The following is a 16,717-nucleotide window of genomic DNA, read 5'->3' as shown; positions in this document are numbered from 1 at the left end:
TATATATATATATATATATATATATATATATATATATATATATATATATATATATGCACATAGAGACTTAAAAAATTTATGTACACGCGGACGCGCGTGCCAATACAGATACATACATATATTGTAGTATAACTGCGGTGGAAATAAACATGCATATTTTATAATCCGCAGAATTTTGTTAATATTTCGCTGCGATCCCAACTATGTCAGCTCTTCGCCGTTATTCGACTATCACGTGACGTACGTGTGCTGATATTTGAACATAAATTTTCTCCTTTTGAGTTCTCGTTGAATTAGTCACTAACATTTACCGATACGGTTTTCTCGGAGGCGATTCTGAGGCTACTACTACAAACGTGCAGCTGATATTACCGTTATCGTAATAATGTTCTTGTAATATATTTAGTGTATGCATTAATTATAAAAATCAAACGTAGATCACTGTTAAATTGCATGCAACAATAATGTCTTAAGTCTCAAATTAGGGATGGGCAAAAATTCGCGATACTGACCGGTACTCGAAAAAAATTTAACTTGCACACTGCATAAATAATATTTGTATTTAATCACAGATAAAATATAACAAATATTAAATTTCCTTACTAATATGTATCACACGCATAAACAAAATATTGTAGTAAAAATTACGTTAAAATTATATTTCTTTTTCCAATATTTTTTTGTCAAGCTGGACTATATTGAAATTGTAGTGTAAATTACTATAGAGATAGCAAATTTAATGATCTACCCGATATTCGATATAAAAAACGCCCAAATGCAATAATTTCTTAGTAAAAAGTTAAATGTGTACAAATTTTTAAATAAATGTGTAATAATTTCGGTCAAACATCTCCAGAGGAAGAAGTTTGATTGTATCGATATGAGGTTTGATTGTAAAGAACGAGCAAATGGGTTTTGTTTGAAGTAAACGAATTTCTGATTCTTAGAGGCGAATTTAGTTTATAAGAGCCATAAAAATTCGGTGTCCTTCAAAAACGCATTGGTTTGTTCATTAAAGCCAAACTTCACGTTAACACAACCAAATATTTTTCTCTATATAATTCTGTATAATCCAAAATTACAAAACTTTTGCTGTAACTTTTCCTGCAATATTTTCCTTGTGTAATAAGATCGCGATGAATAATAATTGTAGAATGACAAATGTAAAAAATCATAACATTACGTATGAAAACAGCATAAAGATAAGGAATTTAATTAAATCCGCGACTAATGTTTGTCTTTAAATTTGTGTTTGCCAATATAAATTTATTATTTTACACGCTAAAATTCTGAAAAAAATGAAAGAATAAAACTACAATTCGATATAATCGTTTGTCCATTTCTGATGTAGACCATGTTAAAGTTATCTGTCGCAAAAATATATTCTCGTTGTGATACCGTTGCACGATGGAATTTGTCGCGCGAATTCGCCGGAGACGATTCGTCACGCGCGAAACCACCCGCTTCAGCACACGCATGCAGTTTAGAAGTCGGATATTGCGAAATATCGCGGCGCGAAGTCAGACACTGAAAAGAAGATTTTGTTGTCGAGACGAAAACTTGGTACACCGGCCCCAAAATTTGATTAAAATGGAATAAACTAGATGTTTGGTAACTCTGCGACCAAAAGATTTAATTGCCGCTATGTGTGTGTTCCGCTTTCTCAATAATACGTACTTGACGCAAGTAAAGACACGGCAATGCCGACAAAATCGTATATATTATCGTATCGTATGTACCAAATATTTTAGCTCCAAATACAAAAATAGTTTTTTCAGTGTATCAGAAAGAACAAAAAGAGCGATGAGAGATATTGTCGTCGTGAAGCAAGAAATTTGCGTAACGATTATACCCTGGATCGTGCGGCATGATTCACTGTATACGCTGTACACCCCGTGTTTTCGTTTTCTTTTTTTTTTTTGCGTCATTGGCCGTCTAACGCTTTCTCTAGTTTGCATCGTTCACCTCGCGAGTGCACGTTGTGTTCGCGTGCCGCGAGATGTAGCCTGTGTGTTTCTCATTACATCCTTTACGACGAATGTTTCAGTGTGGAAGAGGTTGAAGAGAGCGGAGGACGGGCCGCCGTTTCTCTGCCCGAAATGCGGTCGCACTTATTCGCACAAGTGCAACCTGACGAGGCACTTGCGTCTCGAGTGTGGCGTTGGACCCAGATTTCAGTGCGCGAATTGCAAGAAGCGATTCAAGCATCGCCATCACCTGCGAGACCACCAGAGGATCCATTACGCGACCTGCGGCTATGAGCTGCTCAACTGAAACCGCCCTAGTCCCGGTTAAATCGCTCGCATCCCACCATCCCCTCGTACACAGGGACAATATTGTAGAAAAAATTACGTTGAAACTTTATTTCCTTTTACAATGTCTCTTATAAAGCTGTGGATTATACTGAAGTTGTAATATCCATTATTATAGAAATAGTAACATACAAACGATCTCTCTACGATATAAAAAACTCATGTAATTACAATATAAACACATTTATATAAATATATACCTACACACACACACACACACACACACACACACACACACACACACACACGTACACATACATATCTATATCTACATATACTATATATATGTTTGTATAGGTATGTTTAAAAACGTCATACACTTTAACTTTTTACCACCAAATTATTGTAATTGCTTGAATATTTTTTTATATCGAATTTATATATATATATTATTTATAATTATATATAATTATACATAACTATAATATAAATATATTTTAGTAATAATTCTGTACTCTTTCAAAATTACAAAAATATTTTTAGTAATTTTTTCTACAATATTTTTTCGGTGTGCATTCTCTCATTTACTCGCTCGCGGAATACATGTATTTTAATTATTCATTCGTGTATTTTTATTATTTATTACTCGTGTACTTTAATTATTTATTCGTCAACAAATAGGAAATTTATCTGTGATCCTTTGTGTAGTGAAATAAAGTGCAATTACTGCACTTGTGAATAAGTTTGTCCAACGGGATGAAGATGTCAGCAAAATCTATTTACAATGCCGTTATTATATTACTTGCAAAAAGATATAGGCGCGAATCTGTTAAGTCAAAATGTTACAAGAGAGCAGAATCGCGAAAAAATTTCGTGTCAAAAAATTTCTCTTAAGTATTAAATGTGTGCAAATTGTAAGCGCGTATATGTCTCTTAGTTTTTAACTTATTATCGTTATTGTTTTATACGAATCATCGAAGGGAAGATTATGTCATTTTGTCTCGAATTAAGTCAAAAGGTATCTAATTGTACGCCATGACTAGAAATTGGTGATCAAAAAGCTGATTCGCTATGACACACGATACACCTGAGAGATACCAACGAGGAACACCACAGACAACAAATCGCAGATATAATGCGACGCAATAGAGAAGAAATGTCATTATAAGAAACTTCGCGATACGTATACATCTAAGTCGACTAGGATCGATCTAAGATTAATGATAATAGCTCTACTTAATCTGGAACATATTTAACACAAATGTAAATGGAGAATAATGGTATGATAGCTTTGGAATTGCTGTATTTTCGATGTTCGTGATACGTATGATTATCGAGAAGTCGTGCCAAATAAAACACACAGAAAATTTTTCTCGAAAATGTCGAAATTAGTCATTCACGATCCGAAGAAATACTATAATAGTTTCGCCCGGCTAAGATACTTATAATGTCGAAATAATGTTAAGGGAGTATGGACAAAGTTTTAAAACAGTATGAGAAATTTAGAAACACAAACGTCAGGATATTTTTTCCCACCAAGTATGGGACTTCTGTGTAAAAGTTCTGTGGAAAGAAAGTAAGAACCTAGGAACTGCGAGCGCAAGTTTGAACATAGACGCACATATATGCACAATACTATGGTAATAATATACGTTACACAATAGTTACCACGCGAGATAAAATTTTCCAATATTAACCAGAAAATATTCTACTTAGAAGTATAGAGCATTTTTTAATTTTGTATTATTTCCTTACCGGTATGATAAATTTGTATATCTCGAGGTTACAAAATAGATCTGATGAAACTATTGGTTTATTGGCTAACAGAGAATAGGTTTTTGCTTGAATATACATATATCCTAATCGTATAATAATAGTCTGGGAAATTATATTATTATGCCATATTATTCGAGAAAAATTTTCTGCGTGTAGCAGTAATTTATAGCGAGTTTTGTACAGTGTTGTACAGCGTCCAGGTGCTTGCCTCTGATTTTAGAAGAAACCCAAGTATCAGGATGATGTTAAATAACGTATTAATGACGTATTATTAACGTTTCATATATCGTGTCATTAAAATGTCATTTGCCGTCATTATGTTTGCTGGAAAATAATAAATTCGCCACCAATATCGTATCGTAGATACGTGCGACTAGCTAACACAATAGTGAGACTGCGCAGCATGTAAATGGTGCATCCATAAATTTAGGTACTTAAATTGTACATAAGAACAAATGGCCATAATTAAATCCGTCTCAACTTTTGTAAGACGAACTTCGTGTAACAAAGAATGCGGATAAATTGGCCCCGTTAGGAAACTGAAAAATAAAAGTCATGGCAACGAGATAATGCGACTGTTTTTATCTCTTGTATCTTGATCTTTACCGAAAAACGTTTTCCCAATTTCACAATTGATTCAAAGATTTATTTTACAAAAAGATACTTTTAATATATTATATTTTATGATATATTATTCTTACATATTTTATTATAATATTTGTATGAACGGAGAAAAAGATTAAGATGTTGATCTAATGTTCTTCGTTTATTGAGTTAGATCTATCAATTCATTTTCTAAAACTCGATTATTTGTTGTATTTACTGAACGCAGCCATATACATGAAAGTCATATATTGGATATTGCAAAACAAATGCATTAATATATATAATATTATAAAGCACCGCGATAATGTACCTCCATACAATAATATTTAACAAAATGTTTATATATTTTATAAATTGTACTATAATAATATACTATAATATATTATATATTATAATAATCTATAAAAAAAGACATATTTATTAAATATTATTATATATAGATACGTCATATCGGCACATATTAATACACATATTATATTAATGCGTTCTTCTTACGATACCCGGTATATGAGTTTTATTTGTTATATGATTCTACTAGATGGAACAAAATAGATATCTTTTGGACTTGCTCACCTCCACATCAAGCAGGGAATAAATCGTCGTCAGTGGATGTACACTCGCAGTCAGACAAGTTGTCCGCTATTTTTTGATAATTTTCCCATTAAGCAAGACAAATGCATTCCGGAATTTCACATAAAAAATAGCACACAGACAACTTATCTGACATTCCATTTTCACTACGAATAGTTTATTTTATTTTTACTTCTTTATCAAGTCACATAAATATAAATATAAAACATGAGAATCGCATTATCGCGTTTTGCCATGAGCTTTATGTTTCAGGGTCAGAGTAATCGACGAAAATAGATATTACAAAACGATTGAAAATACCTCTTGATCGTGCCAAACATACGCTCTAGTTTTTACGTTTGAAGTTTCGAGTATTATAGTTTTTCAATAGAATAAGCGATGCGAAATGCGCGTATGCAATGCGTTTACGATAATCTTAGAGACCTACTTAACTTTCACTTAGCACTTTGTGCAGATTATTATCATACGAACAATTACATGCTTTGTGTGATTCAATAACGACCAATCCTAATGTTCTCAGTTTAGCAAAAGATCGCGAGAAAAAGCCACAGTCGAAAGTAAGAATGAGCGTGTGAGGTATGTCTCAGCGACTGTCTTTAAATTTCTTTCCATCATGAATAATATTTGTATACCATACACACACGATACAATTTCATAAAATGCAACTAAGCTGGAATAAAAAGGGTTCATTGTTCAATTTTTAAGATATAACGCATAAATCATATGTTATTATCAGTTGCAGGTACCTAAATGATGATTAATATGCAATTATATCTACTGCAATATGCATCAATATGCAGTTATGATTCTTCCCATTTTGCAAAATGTATAAATGACGTATGAGAATCTTTTAATTGTAGTATGCTTTTAACAATTTTTTCACAATTTTCTTTTTGCGTTTAACTCCTAATTAAATTTTAATATTCTGTATCCATTCAGAACAGAATTTAACAGACAGAATTCTATTTATGAAGAAATATTTAAAGAACCAAAATTATATTTAAAGATGTATGTGTGGATACATATAAGTATTTATAAATTTCCGAATTTTTCTGTACTAGCCACGTAAAATTATAGATAGAACTCTGTCATGAATTATTATGTTGTGTAAAGCGTATTTATAATAATATTCAAATAATATAAAAAAAGTTCAGTTGTACTCTTGAATCTAATCTTCCCAGAGTTGTTATATTAGTTTAAAGTTATGATCTCTAATCATATAGATATAATCCATTATTGTTTTGCATATATGTAATTATATTGCGTCCCTACTACATATTTGTGTTTTGAATATAAGTGAAAAAAAAAACATTTTCTGTATCTATATTACACAAATAATTGGTATTCAAATGCTGTACATTATGTGCAACTTACAGATTAATTTTCATATTTTTTTATAAATTTCCACGCATATTTATTGCAACTATTTATAAATATTACACGCACAAGAGAAATATTTTCTTGTTAATTGTATAAAAAAAACTTTAGTCGTTGCTTTTCTTTAGTAATATAATAAATATGAACATCACACTTAAAGAAAAAGACATGGTAATAAAAACTATATAGGTGTCAACTATATGAGTATATGTAAAATTAATGAATATAATTTAAAAAACTAATTTGAAGTTATTGCAACTAAAACTAAATAATTAGAAGGATTATATAATAACTATGTTTCATAACCACCTCGCTTTAATTGCAATAACTACTAAATAATTTACTAAATCTAATATATTAATTCTATATACAAAATTTATATAATCTTCACTTAAACAGTTGTCACCTATATAGTTGTCATTGTCTTTTTCTCCAAGTGCACATATAATTAAATAACTATTGCCAAGATATAATACGGTTAGGGAATAATGTATTATTATTAATTAGATAATATATATTGTGTTATTAATTATCAACTGCTTATTAAACGCTCAACCACAAATAGTTATTAATTGTTTTACTATGTTCATAACTAAAAGTGACATATAAGTTGCACATAACACTACAGCTCTCCATTACATAGCTAAATAAGGAGGAACTAATCTTTTTCAAGAAATATTTGGGTACTTATGAAGAATCTAATAATCAATATTGGAGGGATATGATTGGTTGCCTCCCCTTATAGAAATATCATACTAAGAATCATTGATAATTACTTATTTTCAGTATTAAAAATACTGGATAATAAGTAATTATCAATGATTCTTAGTATGATATTTCTATAAGGGTCATATATAATTGTAACTTACTTTACCAGTGCACATTGACAAAAAACCGACTATCAGGATGAAATATCGTAAAAACGTGAATTCGTAGAGAAGACTCGTGCACTATAAAATGCAAAAAAAGAAAATCATATTAATTCATACAGCAAACATGTACGAAATAAATTACTTTTTACAAACAGTTCACTACGTACTCTTGTTAATTAGTTGTCCTTTAATCCTCTCACGATGATCTCGGCCAAATGCCTTCGAAACTATCGTCGCTTGGCAAACCCGATGACAATTTGCGAACGAGATTTCCTGAAATATCAAACGCATAAGACGCAACAAGTTGAATTTTCAACCGCCATAACGGACGAACGCGTGCAAACTTCAGTCAGCATTTTCGACAACGATCCGGCGAGACATTCACTCTCGAGTGAACTCTGAGAGTTTCACAATATTTCACGATATTTTCTGACAACGTGCATGATTTACTTGTTGCATTCTCGACGACGATAATTTGCCCGCGGAACTTTGACAAGTTCACGCAAACGTAAAGCTCGCGGATATACGGATCAAGGATCGCTAATTGGGATAAAAAGACCGCGCCACGACGTAACAAATATATGGAATTTAGATACGATTAGTATCGGCTCACAACTGCTACTTCGCGTATTTTCCCGTAATAAACTCGCGCAAAACTTACTTTCGACACTCCCGGCGGCGATCCGGCACTCACGTCCGTTTGTAACGTCCTCGCCGAACGTATCAAAAGTTATTGACAAACGGATATTTTTTGAATGGAAAGTTTCATATCCGACCGCAGATAACTTGTGACCGCTGTGGTCACGCTTCTCTAATCTTAATGCTCTCGACATTACCGACTGTTTTACCATCCGGTAAATGCTGATGTAAATGCTCTCTTCGGCAGATAACTTGAAATGTAACTTGCAGAAAGTTACAAAATTACTGTGTAGTAGATATGCGCATACATATTTATAAAATATAATCAGTATTCATAGTCGGATTTTATATTTAAGTCCGTCTTAAGATCATCTTTAGATAGTCTACAGATGATTTCATTGGCTACAAAACATCTGAAGATAAACTTAAGACGGTGCCGTAGATTTCAAGATTTCTTGGCGCTAGTTACATGTGCCAACTTGTATCGATCAGTGGTAGTGTCACAAATAATATCAGATAATATGGAATCCTGCATGACACACGGCGATAATTCAATGTTATCTTTTCAATTTTGTCAAAACTTTATAATGTTGAATTGACTGGAATTGACACTTGTGTATTGCTAGAAAAAATTGCACTTATACATCGTTTAATATGATTATGCTTTTGAGAAAAATCTAAATGTAAATAACGTGTAACTAAGGCTTATATTCAACGATTTTGAAGGTTAGAAGTGGTGGTTCCTTTTATGCAGAATCGTACTAGAAAATTCAGAAAAAATGTATTTTAATTTTTGTCAACGGTTGACACGGACTTGCACCAGACAGATATACACTAGTGTGTCACAAAATTTAATGAAATCACACTCTGACAACTTGGTCGAAAAGAAATTGCGCTCTACAGCCTTATATTGGACTGGACTCGGAGTTCTAGTAGTTGGATTGAGTTATTCTGCAGTACCTTTGTACAGAATGTTCTGCCAGGTATTGCAATTGTTATATAAGAATAGCAATATATTAGTTTTAAACTCATAATCTTGTTCTTATCAGAAAACACAATAGATAATTATCATCATTACAGATATGAATATAATCTATCATATATTGTTTTACTATGTACAGGCATACAGTTATGGTGGAACAATAAAAACTGGTCATGATACTAGCAAAGTTAGCACAATGTCACCTGTCAAAAATAGGAAAATTAAAATTAAATTTACTGCAGATATTGCAGCGTCAATGCAGTGGCATTTTAAACCGCAGCAAATGGAGATCACAGTTGTTCCTGGAGAAACAGCTTTAGCATTCTACACAGCCACAAATCCAACAGATACACAAATTATAGGAATATCTACTTATAATGTTGTACCTTTTGAAGTAGGACAATATTTCAACAAAATACAATGCTTTTGTTTCGAAGAGCAAATGCTTAATCCTCATGAACAGGTATGTTTATTAATATTATTAATATTATACTAACATTGAATATATATATATATATATATATATATATATATATATATATATATAATATATAGCAGTTAACTTCTATATATTTAACAAAAATTTATTGTTACTTTGGATATTAATTTTTATTTTCATTATATAAGTCATATACATATTGTATATTTAAATAAGTCTATATTGTAAACAATGTTACAAATTAATGTTTCTTGTATTTTAAGGTTGATATGCCAGTGTTCTTTTACATTGATCCAGAATTTGCAGAGGATCCAAAAATGGAATTTACTGATGAAATAATTCTCTCTTATACATTTTTTGAAGCTAAACCAGGATTTGAACTGCCTGTGCCGAGTTATGTCAAAAGTCACTTGACAAAGTGAAACGTAAATATATTATCAATAGTTACTATAATTGTACAAACAAATAAATATTTTTGTTTCTGTTTTTCAAATTCTTTGGATGCATGGAAATATCACATAGCCTAAATTTCTCTAGGAGTGCATTCCAATAGCAATTAAATATTTTCATATATGTGGCAGTATTTATACCGAGAATAATATAACATTAATAGAGGATATCTTTAATATCTAAATAGTACGTTTTAGTAAAATACATACAGCTAAAATCGTACAGATTTCGTTTCTATAGAGTCTAACTTTGCCTAAGAGATATTCCAATAACATTATTAAACATTTTGATAAATATAAATGGCAGTATTTGTATATATATATAATCAACAAAAAAAAATATCTATATATTTATGTTATTACCAAAATTATATATTATGTTATTAACAAAAAATAAACATACTTTTAAAATCTAAACAGTGCATTAACAGGATACGCGCGTCTAAGACCGCAGACTTTTTCTCTGTCGATATATATCGCATCGATTTTAAGCGCGAGATCGTGCTCCAACATGGTTCGTGTCCTTAACAATTTCTGATGTTGATTTTCAAGTTCTTTCAGCGTCTTATGCATTCGTTCAAGTTGATAATTTATCTCGTCAATCTCTTTCTGAAGGCTACAAAATAAAAGAGTAATACTTTAATCCGTGTCTCATTTCTGGAATTGGATAATAACTAGTTGATCAGTGAAAAGTCGAGTGAAAAAGTTAATAACTTTTAATTTGCTTAATTTTAAATAAGTCAACTTTTAACTTAAACTAGCTATTTTTCAAGATACATTCTAACTTATTAATTTGTTTTTATGTAAGACAAAATAATTCATTAATATTAAAATCATTGTGGATTGCTTACAATGTAGAATAAAAATAAAATAAAAAATAATGCCAGCAAAATTCTTTTTCGTTTCTCTAAATTCTTGTATGGAATCCTGAGTACAAAACAATTATATTTTTTCCAAAGATTATTTTTTCATTATTTTACATAAGTTTAATCTATGATTAAAAAGTTAATTATGAAGAAAACATATATTGTTTTTTAACTTTTAGTTTTAATAGTTATTTAAATTTTAACTTAACTTTTAATTCAGTTTTCGCGTTTACGCAATTTTTTACTTAACTAAGTTAATTTCATCAAACAAAAATTTTAAATTTAACTTAGTTAAAAAAAAAAAAAAAAATATATATATATATATATATATATATATATATATATATTAATTTACTCAACTCTGCCCGTTTTTTGGTCATTGGCATATGAAATATTAATAATAATGTTAGAAATACACGGTACGTACCTCACGTAAGCATAATCGCGACATAACTCCATATCAGGCCGATGCATCCTCGCTTCCAACCTCGTGTGTGCGACTTTAGTCGCGTAACTTTTGTCAGCGATAGCTTTACGCATTAATTCCAAGTTCTTTTCCACATCATATATCTCTTGTTGTACCTGTAACGTAGGACGAGTCGCATTTAATCTGAAGAGACACGTTTATTATCTTTTTTGTTACCTTTTGTAAATGCTGTTGAAGCTTGCTCTTAGCTTCAAGTAATTCGGAAGATCTGTGCGTTAAAGCATTATTAGTAGTACTCCACGTGTTCCACATTTCTTGAGAAACTTTATTGACGAGACTTTCGGCAGTGGTGCGTAATTGACATGACTTGTTGCGTTCCGTTTGAGATCTTTGGACTATCTTATTCGCCGCATCTGCCCAGGTTTCTTGCTCTGAAACACTAACAAACAATAACGTTTACTTACAATAATGCCACAGGAATCATACACAAATGTTATCATTCGATACCATGGATCGTATTTCTCAATTCCCGAATAATATTGCAATCCGTGACTCTGATTATGCAAGTGATGACAAACAGTGTCTATCCCTAAGGCACTCTCCTTGTTCTTTAGGTCCAACTCTAATTGATTTTGCGAGGCTCTGCAATTTCGTAACTGCAAACACAATTAAATCAAGTAAATTGATTCGCGTTGGTCAATTATGCAAAAAAGATATCGAAGTATAAAGTCTACACACCTGATCTTTACATCTATCCAAACAGGCTTCCAGCTTCTTTTGGTTTGTCCGCAGATTTTCCACTTCTCGTAGTAAACATTTCTCCGAATCATCGTGCACTAATTCTGTCCCTGAAGAAATACTCATAATAGAATAACTTATATGTAAGAAACATATATAATTTACATATAAGAAACATATAATTCATATATAAGAAACATATAATTCACACATATATAAGAAATATTTAAAATATATATAATATTTTTTCTTCTTCTTTATCGTATTATCTTTTTTATCTTATTATCATCATTATATTTTTTTTCTTCCTTTATGTCAAATGGATTATCCGTTTATATATTTGAATAATAATAAATAATATATAATAAAATAGATTTCTTATTGTCAATATATAATATGTGGCGCACAAAACATAATTATACAAATTAAAGATACTTTTCTAACATTTAACATACCTTTTCTAGCTTCTCTGTGGTAAAGACACTCCTCGGCGATATGTAAAGGCCCTTCAATGTCTCGTATCGCCTTTTCCAAAACACATCGACAATCCTGAAGTCTCTCGATCTCATGAAGCATCCTCTCCAGCTCCGACGACACCTCATTACGCCAAAAAGTAACGTCACTGATCCGTTCACCAAGCCTTCTATTAGTGTCGTACTGACCATGTTGTATCTTCTCTTCAGCATTTCTAAGAGATGTTTATCACATGTAAGACCACATTATTTGTATAAAAAAATGTTCACAAGAAACTTATTATACCTGATAATTCTCAAAGCGTCACCTCGCATCCTTTCAGAATAATGTCGTTGCGAGTCCGCCTCATTGTAATATTTCACCTGCTTCTGAAACCACTCATGCGGCGTATACCTCGTATAAAGGGCGGCTTGCGATGCATGAACGGGATTGCGTTGATAGCCCGTTATCAGGTTTGGAAATTTTAACGGTCGAGTAGCCATCTTACTGCTTGTATCTAGCGCATAATTCGATATAGACTTTGTGGCCCTGCGAGGACAATATAATTATCACATTTATATCTACACTCTCTCTCTTTCTCTCGTTATCTGCAAACACCAGTAAAAATACGATATACGCGGAATAACATTACGCACACATAGAGTTTGTTAGATCAATATCATTATCTATATACATAAAAGTATCGAACAAAGAGAACTACATTTAAGATTTTGCATTATTGTGGCCAATGAAGAAAGAATTTCAACTAATTAAGAAAGAAAATCGAATTCGTACTCACAAAGGAATAACTTCTGTATTTTCAAATCCTACATTTGGCCTCCATGGCAGTAAATTGTGCATACGGGTGTAATCACCTATACGAATTGGAACTACTGGTTCCATATAAGGCATCGAAGCCCCGACTGTACTCCATGGTTGCAATTGCTACAAATTGAAATATGTACACAAAAAATATTTGTAGCATTTTGCATCTTTTTCTTTTTTGCTTAACAAATTGAATGTAAACGGCACATATTGTACCATATTAATGAGATTATTGCTTTGTTAATATATTACTGAAATTAATAGTGACATAAACGTTTATTTTAATTATTATTTTATAATCTTACATAAGAAAAGGTATAATTATAGGAAATTGAGTTATATATAGTTATTTTGTCTGCAAAAAGTTACATTCTTCAGTTTCCATTAATAAGCCGCTAAATTATCACTAAAAACTACTTACATATAAAATCTTTATAGATATCATTAGAAAAGTTAGAAACATTCAACATGGCAGACGTACCTGCAGAAGCTCCTGAACGTAAACACATCCGATTTAATTTTAATTAATTTTAAGTACAAATTGGATTATCTAAAGATTTATTTATTTATTCGTTGAAATCATACGATCAATAATATATCATTTATACGTCGTTATCGCTTGTTTATGATATTTCAAATGTCAAAGTCAAAGAATAGGTTAGGTTAGATTACACTGTCACTATAGTATTTTATTTTTAATATTTTTTGCAATATTTGAAAAATATAATTTAGATATAGAATAATGAAAAACAGTAATATTACAAACAAATAATGTTTTAATTGTTATATGATCTGAAGCAGTTACATGATAAGAATCCATTATATATTTCAATTTTGTTTTTATAATGTTATAAATCTATATTTGTTATAAATATATATTTGTGAAATATCTTTTCAGATTGTCCTGGAACGCAGAGTGAAAGTGCTGGAAAAGCTTCAGCATGTGCTGGCTGTCCAAATCAGTCGTTATGCTCATCTGGAGCTGCTACACAACCTGATCCTAGCATAAAGCTTATAAAAGAAAGACTTTCCTCAGTGCAGAATAAGCTTTTGGTACTTTCAGGCAAAGGAGGAGTAGGCAAGAGTACTGTGACATCACTGGTATCTAGGTGCCTTGCAGCAAATAATCTCAACAAAAATGTAACTATAGCTGATTATACAAATAATCATAAGTCTAGAGCATAAAAATAATATGTACTTTTTACATGTTTTACTTGAAAGGAACATCTAATCAATTTTTCATATTCTGCACTTAATTTTTCTTGGTTATGTCCAATATATATGTATTTTATAGTTATATTTAACTATCACATTAATATATGATAGAATTAATAAGATATTGCACATTGACTCACCCTTCTGCCCATTCCCAGAACATCCATATGATTTTCAATGTACATGTTAGCATGATGAATTCTGCCAGCTAGTTTCCAGAAAATAACTTTAGACTCAGGGAATATCTATAGTTAACTGATTAGCTATGTATATCGTATCAACCTGTGCCAGTGCCATATTGATTATCAAACTTTTGGTGTTCCCACTTATTAATAATTCAAATAGACTCAAAATGCACATAGAATACAATTACAATTCTCAATTTTTAATTTTTATAAGTTTCAAATGTTATCTTTATATTTTATATATACAGGTCGGAGTATTGGATATTGACATCTGTGGACCATCACAGCCAAGAGTACTCGGAGCACTTGGTGAACAAGTACATCACAGTGGATCTGGATGGTCACCTGTAGTGAGTAAATTAGTCAGAACAAAATATGCTAATAGAAAACTTACATGAAATGTTTATTATTCTGTTACTTGTGATTAAATCAACTTGTGATTATTTTAATCAAATGATATTTGTTCTAGTATATTGAGGACAACTTGTCACTGATGTCTATTGGATTTCTACTTGGTAGCCCAAGTGATGCAGTTATATGGAGAGGACCAAAAAAGAATGGTAAACTTTGTATTTAAGATTTTTCTTTTTGTTTTTTACAATTCTTATTACATAGTATGATTATTCATATACACTATGTAAAAATATATATATATGCACAGGTATGATCAGACAATTTTTGTCGGAAGTCGACTGGGGTAACTTGGATTATCTGATATTGGATACACCACCTGGCACATCTGACGAGCATTTGTCTGCTACATCGTACCTCAAAGGAACTGGTATTACAGGTGCCATAATTGTGACAACACCGCCGCAAATTGCCCTTTTAGATGTTAGAAAAGAAATAGACTTTTGCAGAAAAGTGAACATTCCAATCTTAGGTGTGGTTGAGAATATGAGTATTTTCGTGTGCCCTAAATGCAAGGTAAGAACAGTAGCTTGAATAATATCTAAGAAATTAATAAAATATTTGTGTTACACGTAGAATACTGCAGAAATATTCCCAGCCTCGACAGGTGGTGCAGAGATGATGTCAAAGGAATTGAATGTAGAGTTCTTAGGCTCAATACCTTTGGACCCATTACTCGCCAGATGTTGTGATGAAGGTAGAAACTTTCTGTCGGAGATGCCAAATTCACCAACCGTCGACGCTTTAAACAATATTTGCAAACGTAAGATTTTAATGTATTTTATTATGAAATATTATCTTGATAAATATCTTTGTAGATAGTAAGAAAAAGAGAGAAGATACGATTGTTTTTTTCAGGTATCATTCAAAAGTGCGAAGATGAGAAGGAAAACTATCCAAATAATGCGGCATAAATACGTAATTGTATTTTCTGTATAAAGATCTATATGTATAATGTATCTTTATGAATTAAAGTCTATATGATTATTTCTTACAGCTACATATTAACGGTTTTTATTTTTAACAAAAAAGTTTTAACAAAAAATTATGTAATGGAATTTAAAATTAACTTTTCTTAGCGTTAACCACATCATCTGTTAACTTTTATCAGATCTTGGCGAGTTTTTTTTGCCTATATTTATAGAGTCTGTTTTCTATTGTTGAACTAGTGTATACTTTTAGAACTTAAAAAGAGACAGATATATACATAAAAAATTTAGTGGAAGAAAGATAAAAGAGAACTAGTGCAGCCAGTTCAGCAATAGAACAGATCCATAGGCTTGGTTTACATCGTGCACTTGATAAATAATAACGTAAATAGTCGCGTAAATAGTAACTTTCTATTAGATAATCTTAATATCGACAATACATATCAACGGCGACTCATTCAATCAATACAATACGTTTCGTTGATGAGTATTATACCAACTTAATATACCGTTGTTTATATATATTGTCGATATTAAGATTATCTAATAGAAAGTTACTATTTAGTACGCGTATCAAGTGTACAATGGTTGCTTTCCAACAAGAGACACAAGTCGACACAAACATCATTCTATCTTTTTCCACATTTAGTGAGTAACAAAGATAGGATGATACTTGTGTTGACTT

The 16,717-nt window shown here is 31.2% G+C and overlaps 3 protein-coding genes across 5 annotated transcripts; 2 read left to right on the top strand and 1 right to left on the bottom strand.

Annotated features, from left to right (window-relative positions):
* Nucleotides 1-8,561: 8,561 nt before the first annotated feature.
* Nucleotides 8,562-12,626, top strand: LOC116840287 (cytochrome c oxidase assembly protein COX11, mitochondrial). 2 transcript variants are annotated; one of them, XM_032806815.1, is made up of 4 exons: nt 8,562-9,096; nt 9,235-9,558; nt 9,798-9,959; nt 12,479-12,626. In XM_032806815.1, the coding sequence occupies exons 1-3, from the start codon at nt 8,893-8,895 to the stop codon at nt 9,954-9,956; spliced, it is 687 nt and encodes a 228-aa protein (XP_032662706.1). In that variant the 5' UTR covers nt 8,562-8,892; the 3' UTR covers nt 9,957-9,959; nt 12,479-12,626. The 2 variants fall into 2 exon arrangements, with proteins under 2 accessions (XP_032662706.1, XP_032662705.1); XM_032806814.1 differs by lacking the exon at nt 12,479-12,626 and having other exon boundaries at nt 8,565-9,096; nt 9,798-10,027.
* On the bottom strand, nt 10,389-12,140 carry LOC116840363 (tektin-3-like). Its single transcript, XM_032806982.1, has 5 exons — nt 12,015-12,140; nt 11,784-11,932; nt 11,493-11,715; nt 11,277-11,431; nt 10,389-10,599 (listed from the first exon to the last, which is right to left on the bottom strand). Exons 1-5 carry the CDS (start codon nt 12,138-12,140, stop codon nt 10,389-10,391), a joined length of 864 nt encoding a protein of 287 aa, XP_032662873.1.
* LOC116840286 (cytosolic Fe-S cluster assembly factor NUBP1 homolog) lies at nt 12,545-16,103 on the top strand. 2 transcript variants are annotated; one of them, XM_032806811.1, is made up of 8 exons: nt 12,545-12,722; nt 12,811-12,940; nt 14,191-14,432; nt 14,941-15,042; nt 15,162-15,252; nt 15,354-15,619; nt 15,680-15,866; nt 15,962-16,103. In XM_032806811.1, exons 1-8 carry the CDS (start codon nt 12,582-12,584, stop codon nt 16,015-16,017), a joined length of 1,215 nt encoding a protein of 404 aa, XP_032662702.1. In that variant the 5' UTR covers nt 12,545-12,581; the 3' UTR covers nt 16,018-16,103. The 2 variants fall into 2 exon arrangements, with proteins under 2 accessions (XP_032662702.1, XP_032662704.1); XM_032806813.1 differs by lacking the exons at nt 12,545-12,722; nt 12,811-12,940 and adding an exon at nt 13,676-13,791.
* Nucleotides 16,104-16,717: the final 614 nt, after the last annotated feature.

Source organism: Odontomachus brunneus, unplaced genomic scaffold, assembly GCF_010583005.1.
Source record: "Odontomachus brunneus isolate Ranch 3 - 2012 unplaced genomic scaffold, Obru_v1 Obru_scaffold_009, whole genome shotgun sequence".
Lineage (NCBI taxonomy): Eukaryota > Metazoa > Arthropoda > Insecta > Hymenoptera > Formicidae > Odontomachus > Odontomachus brunneus.
This window is presented reverse-complemented; position numbering and strand designations above follow the sequence as displayed.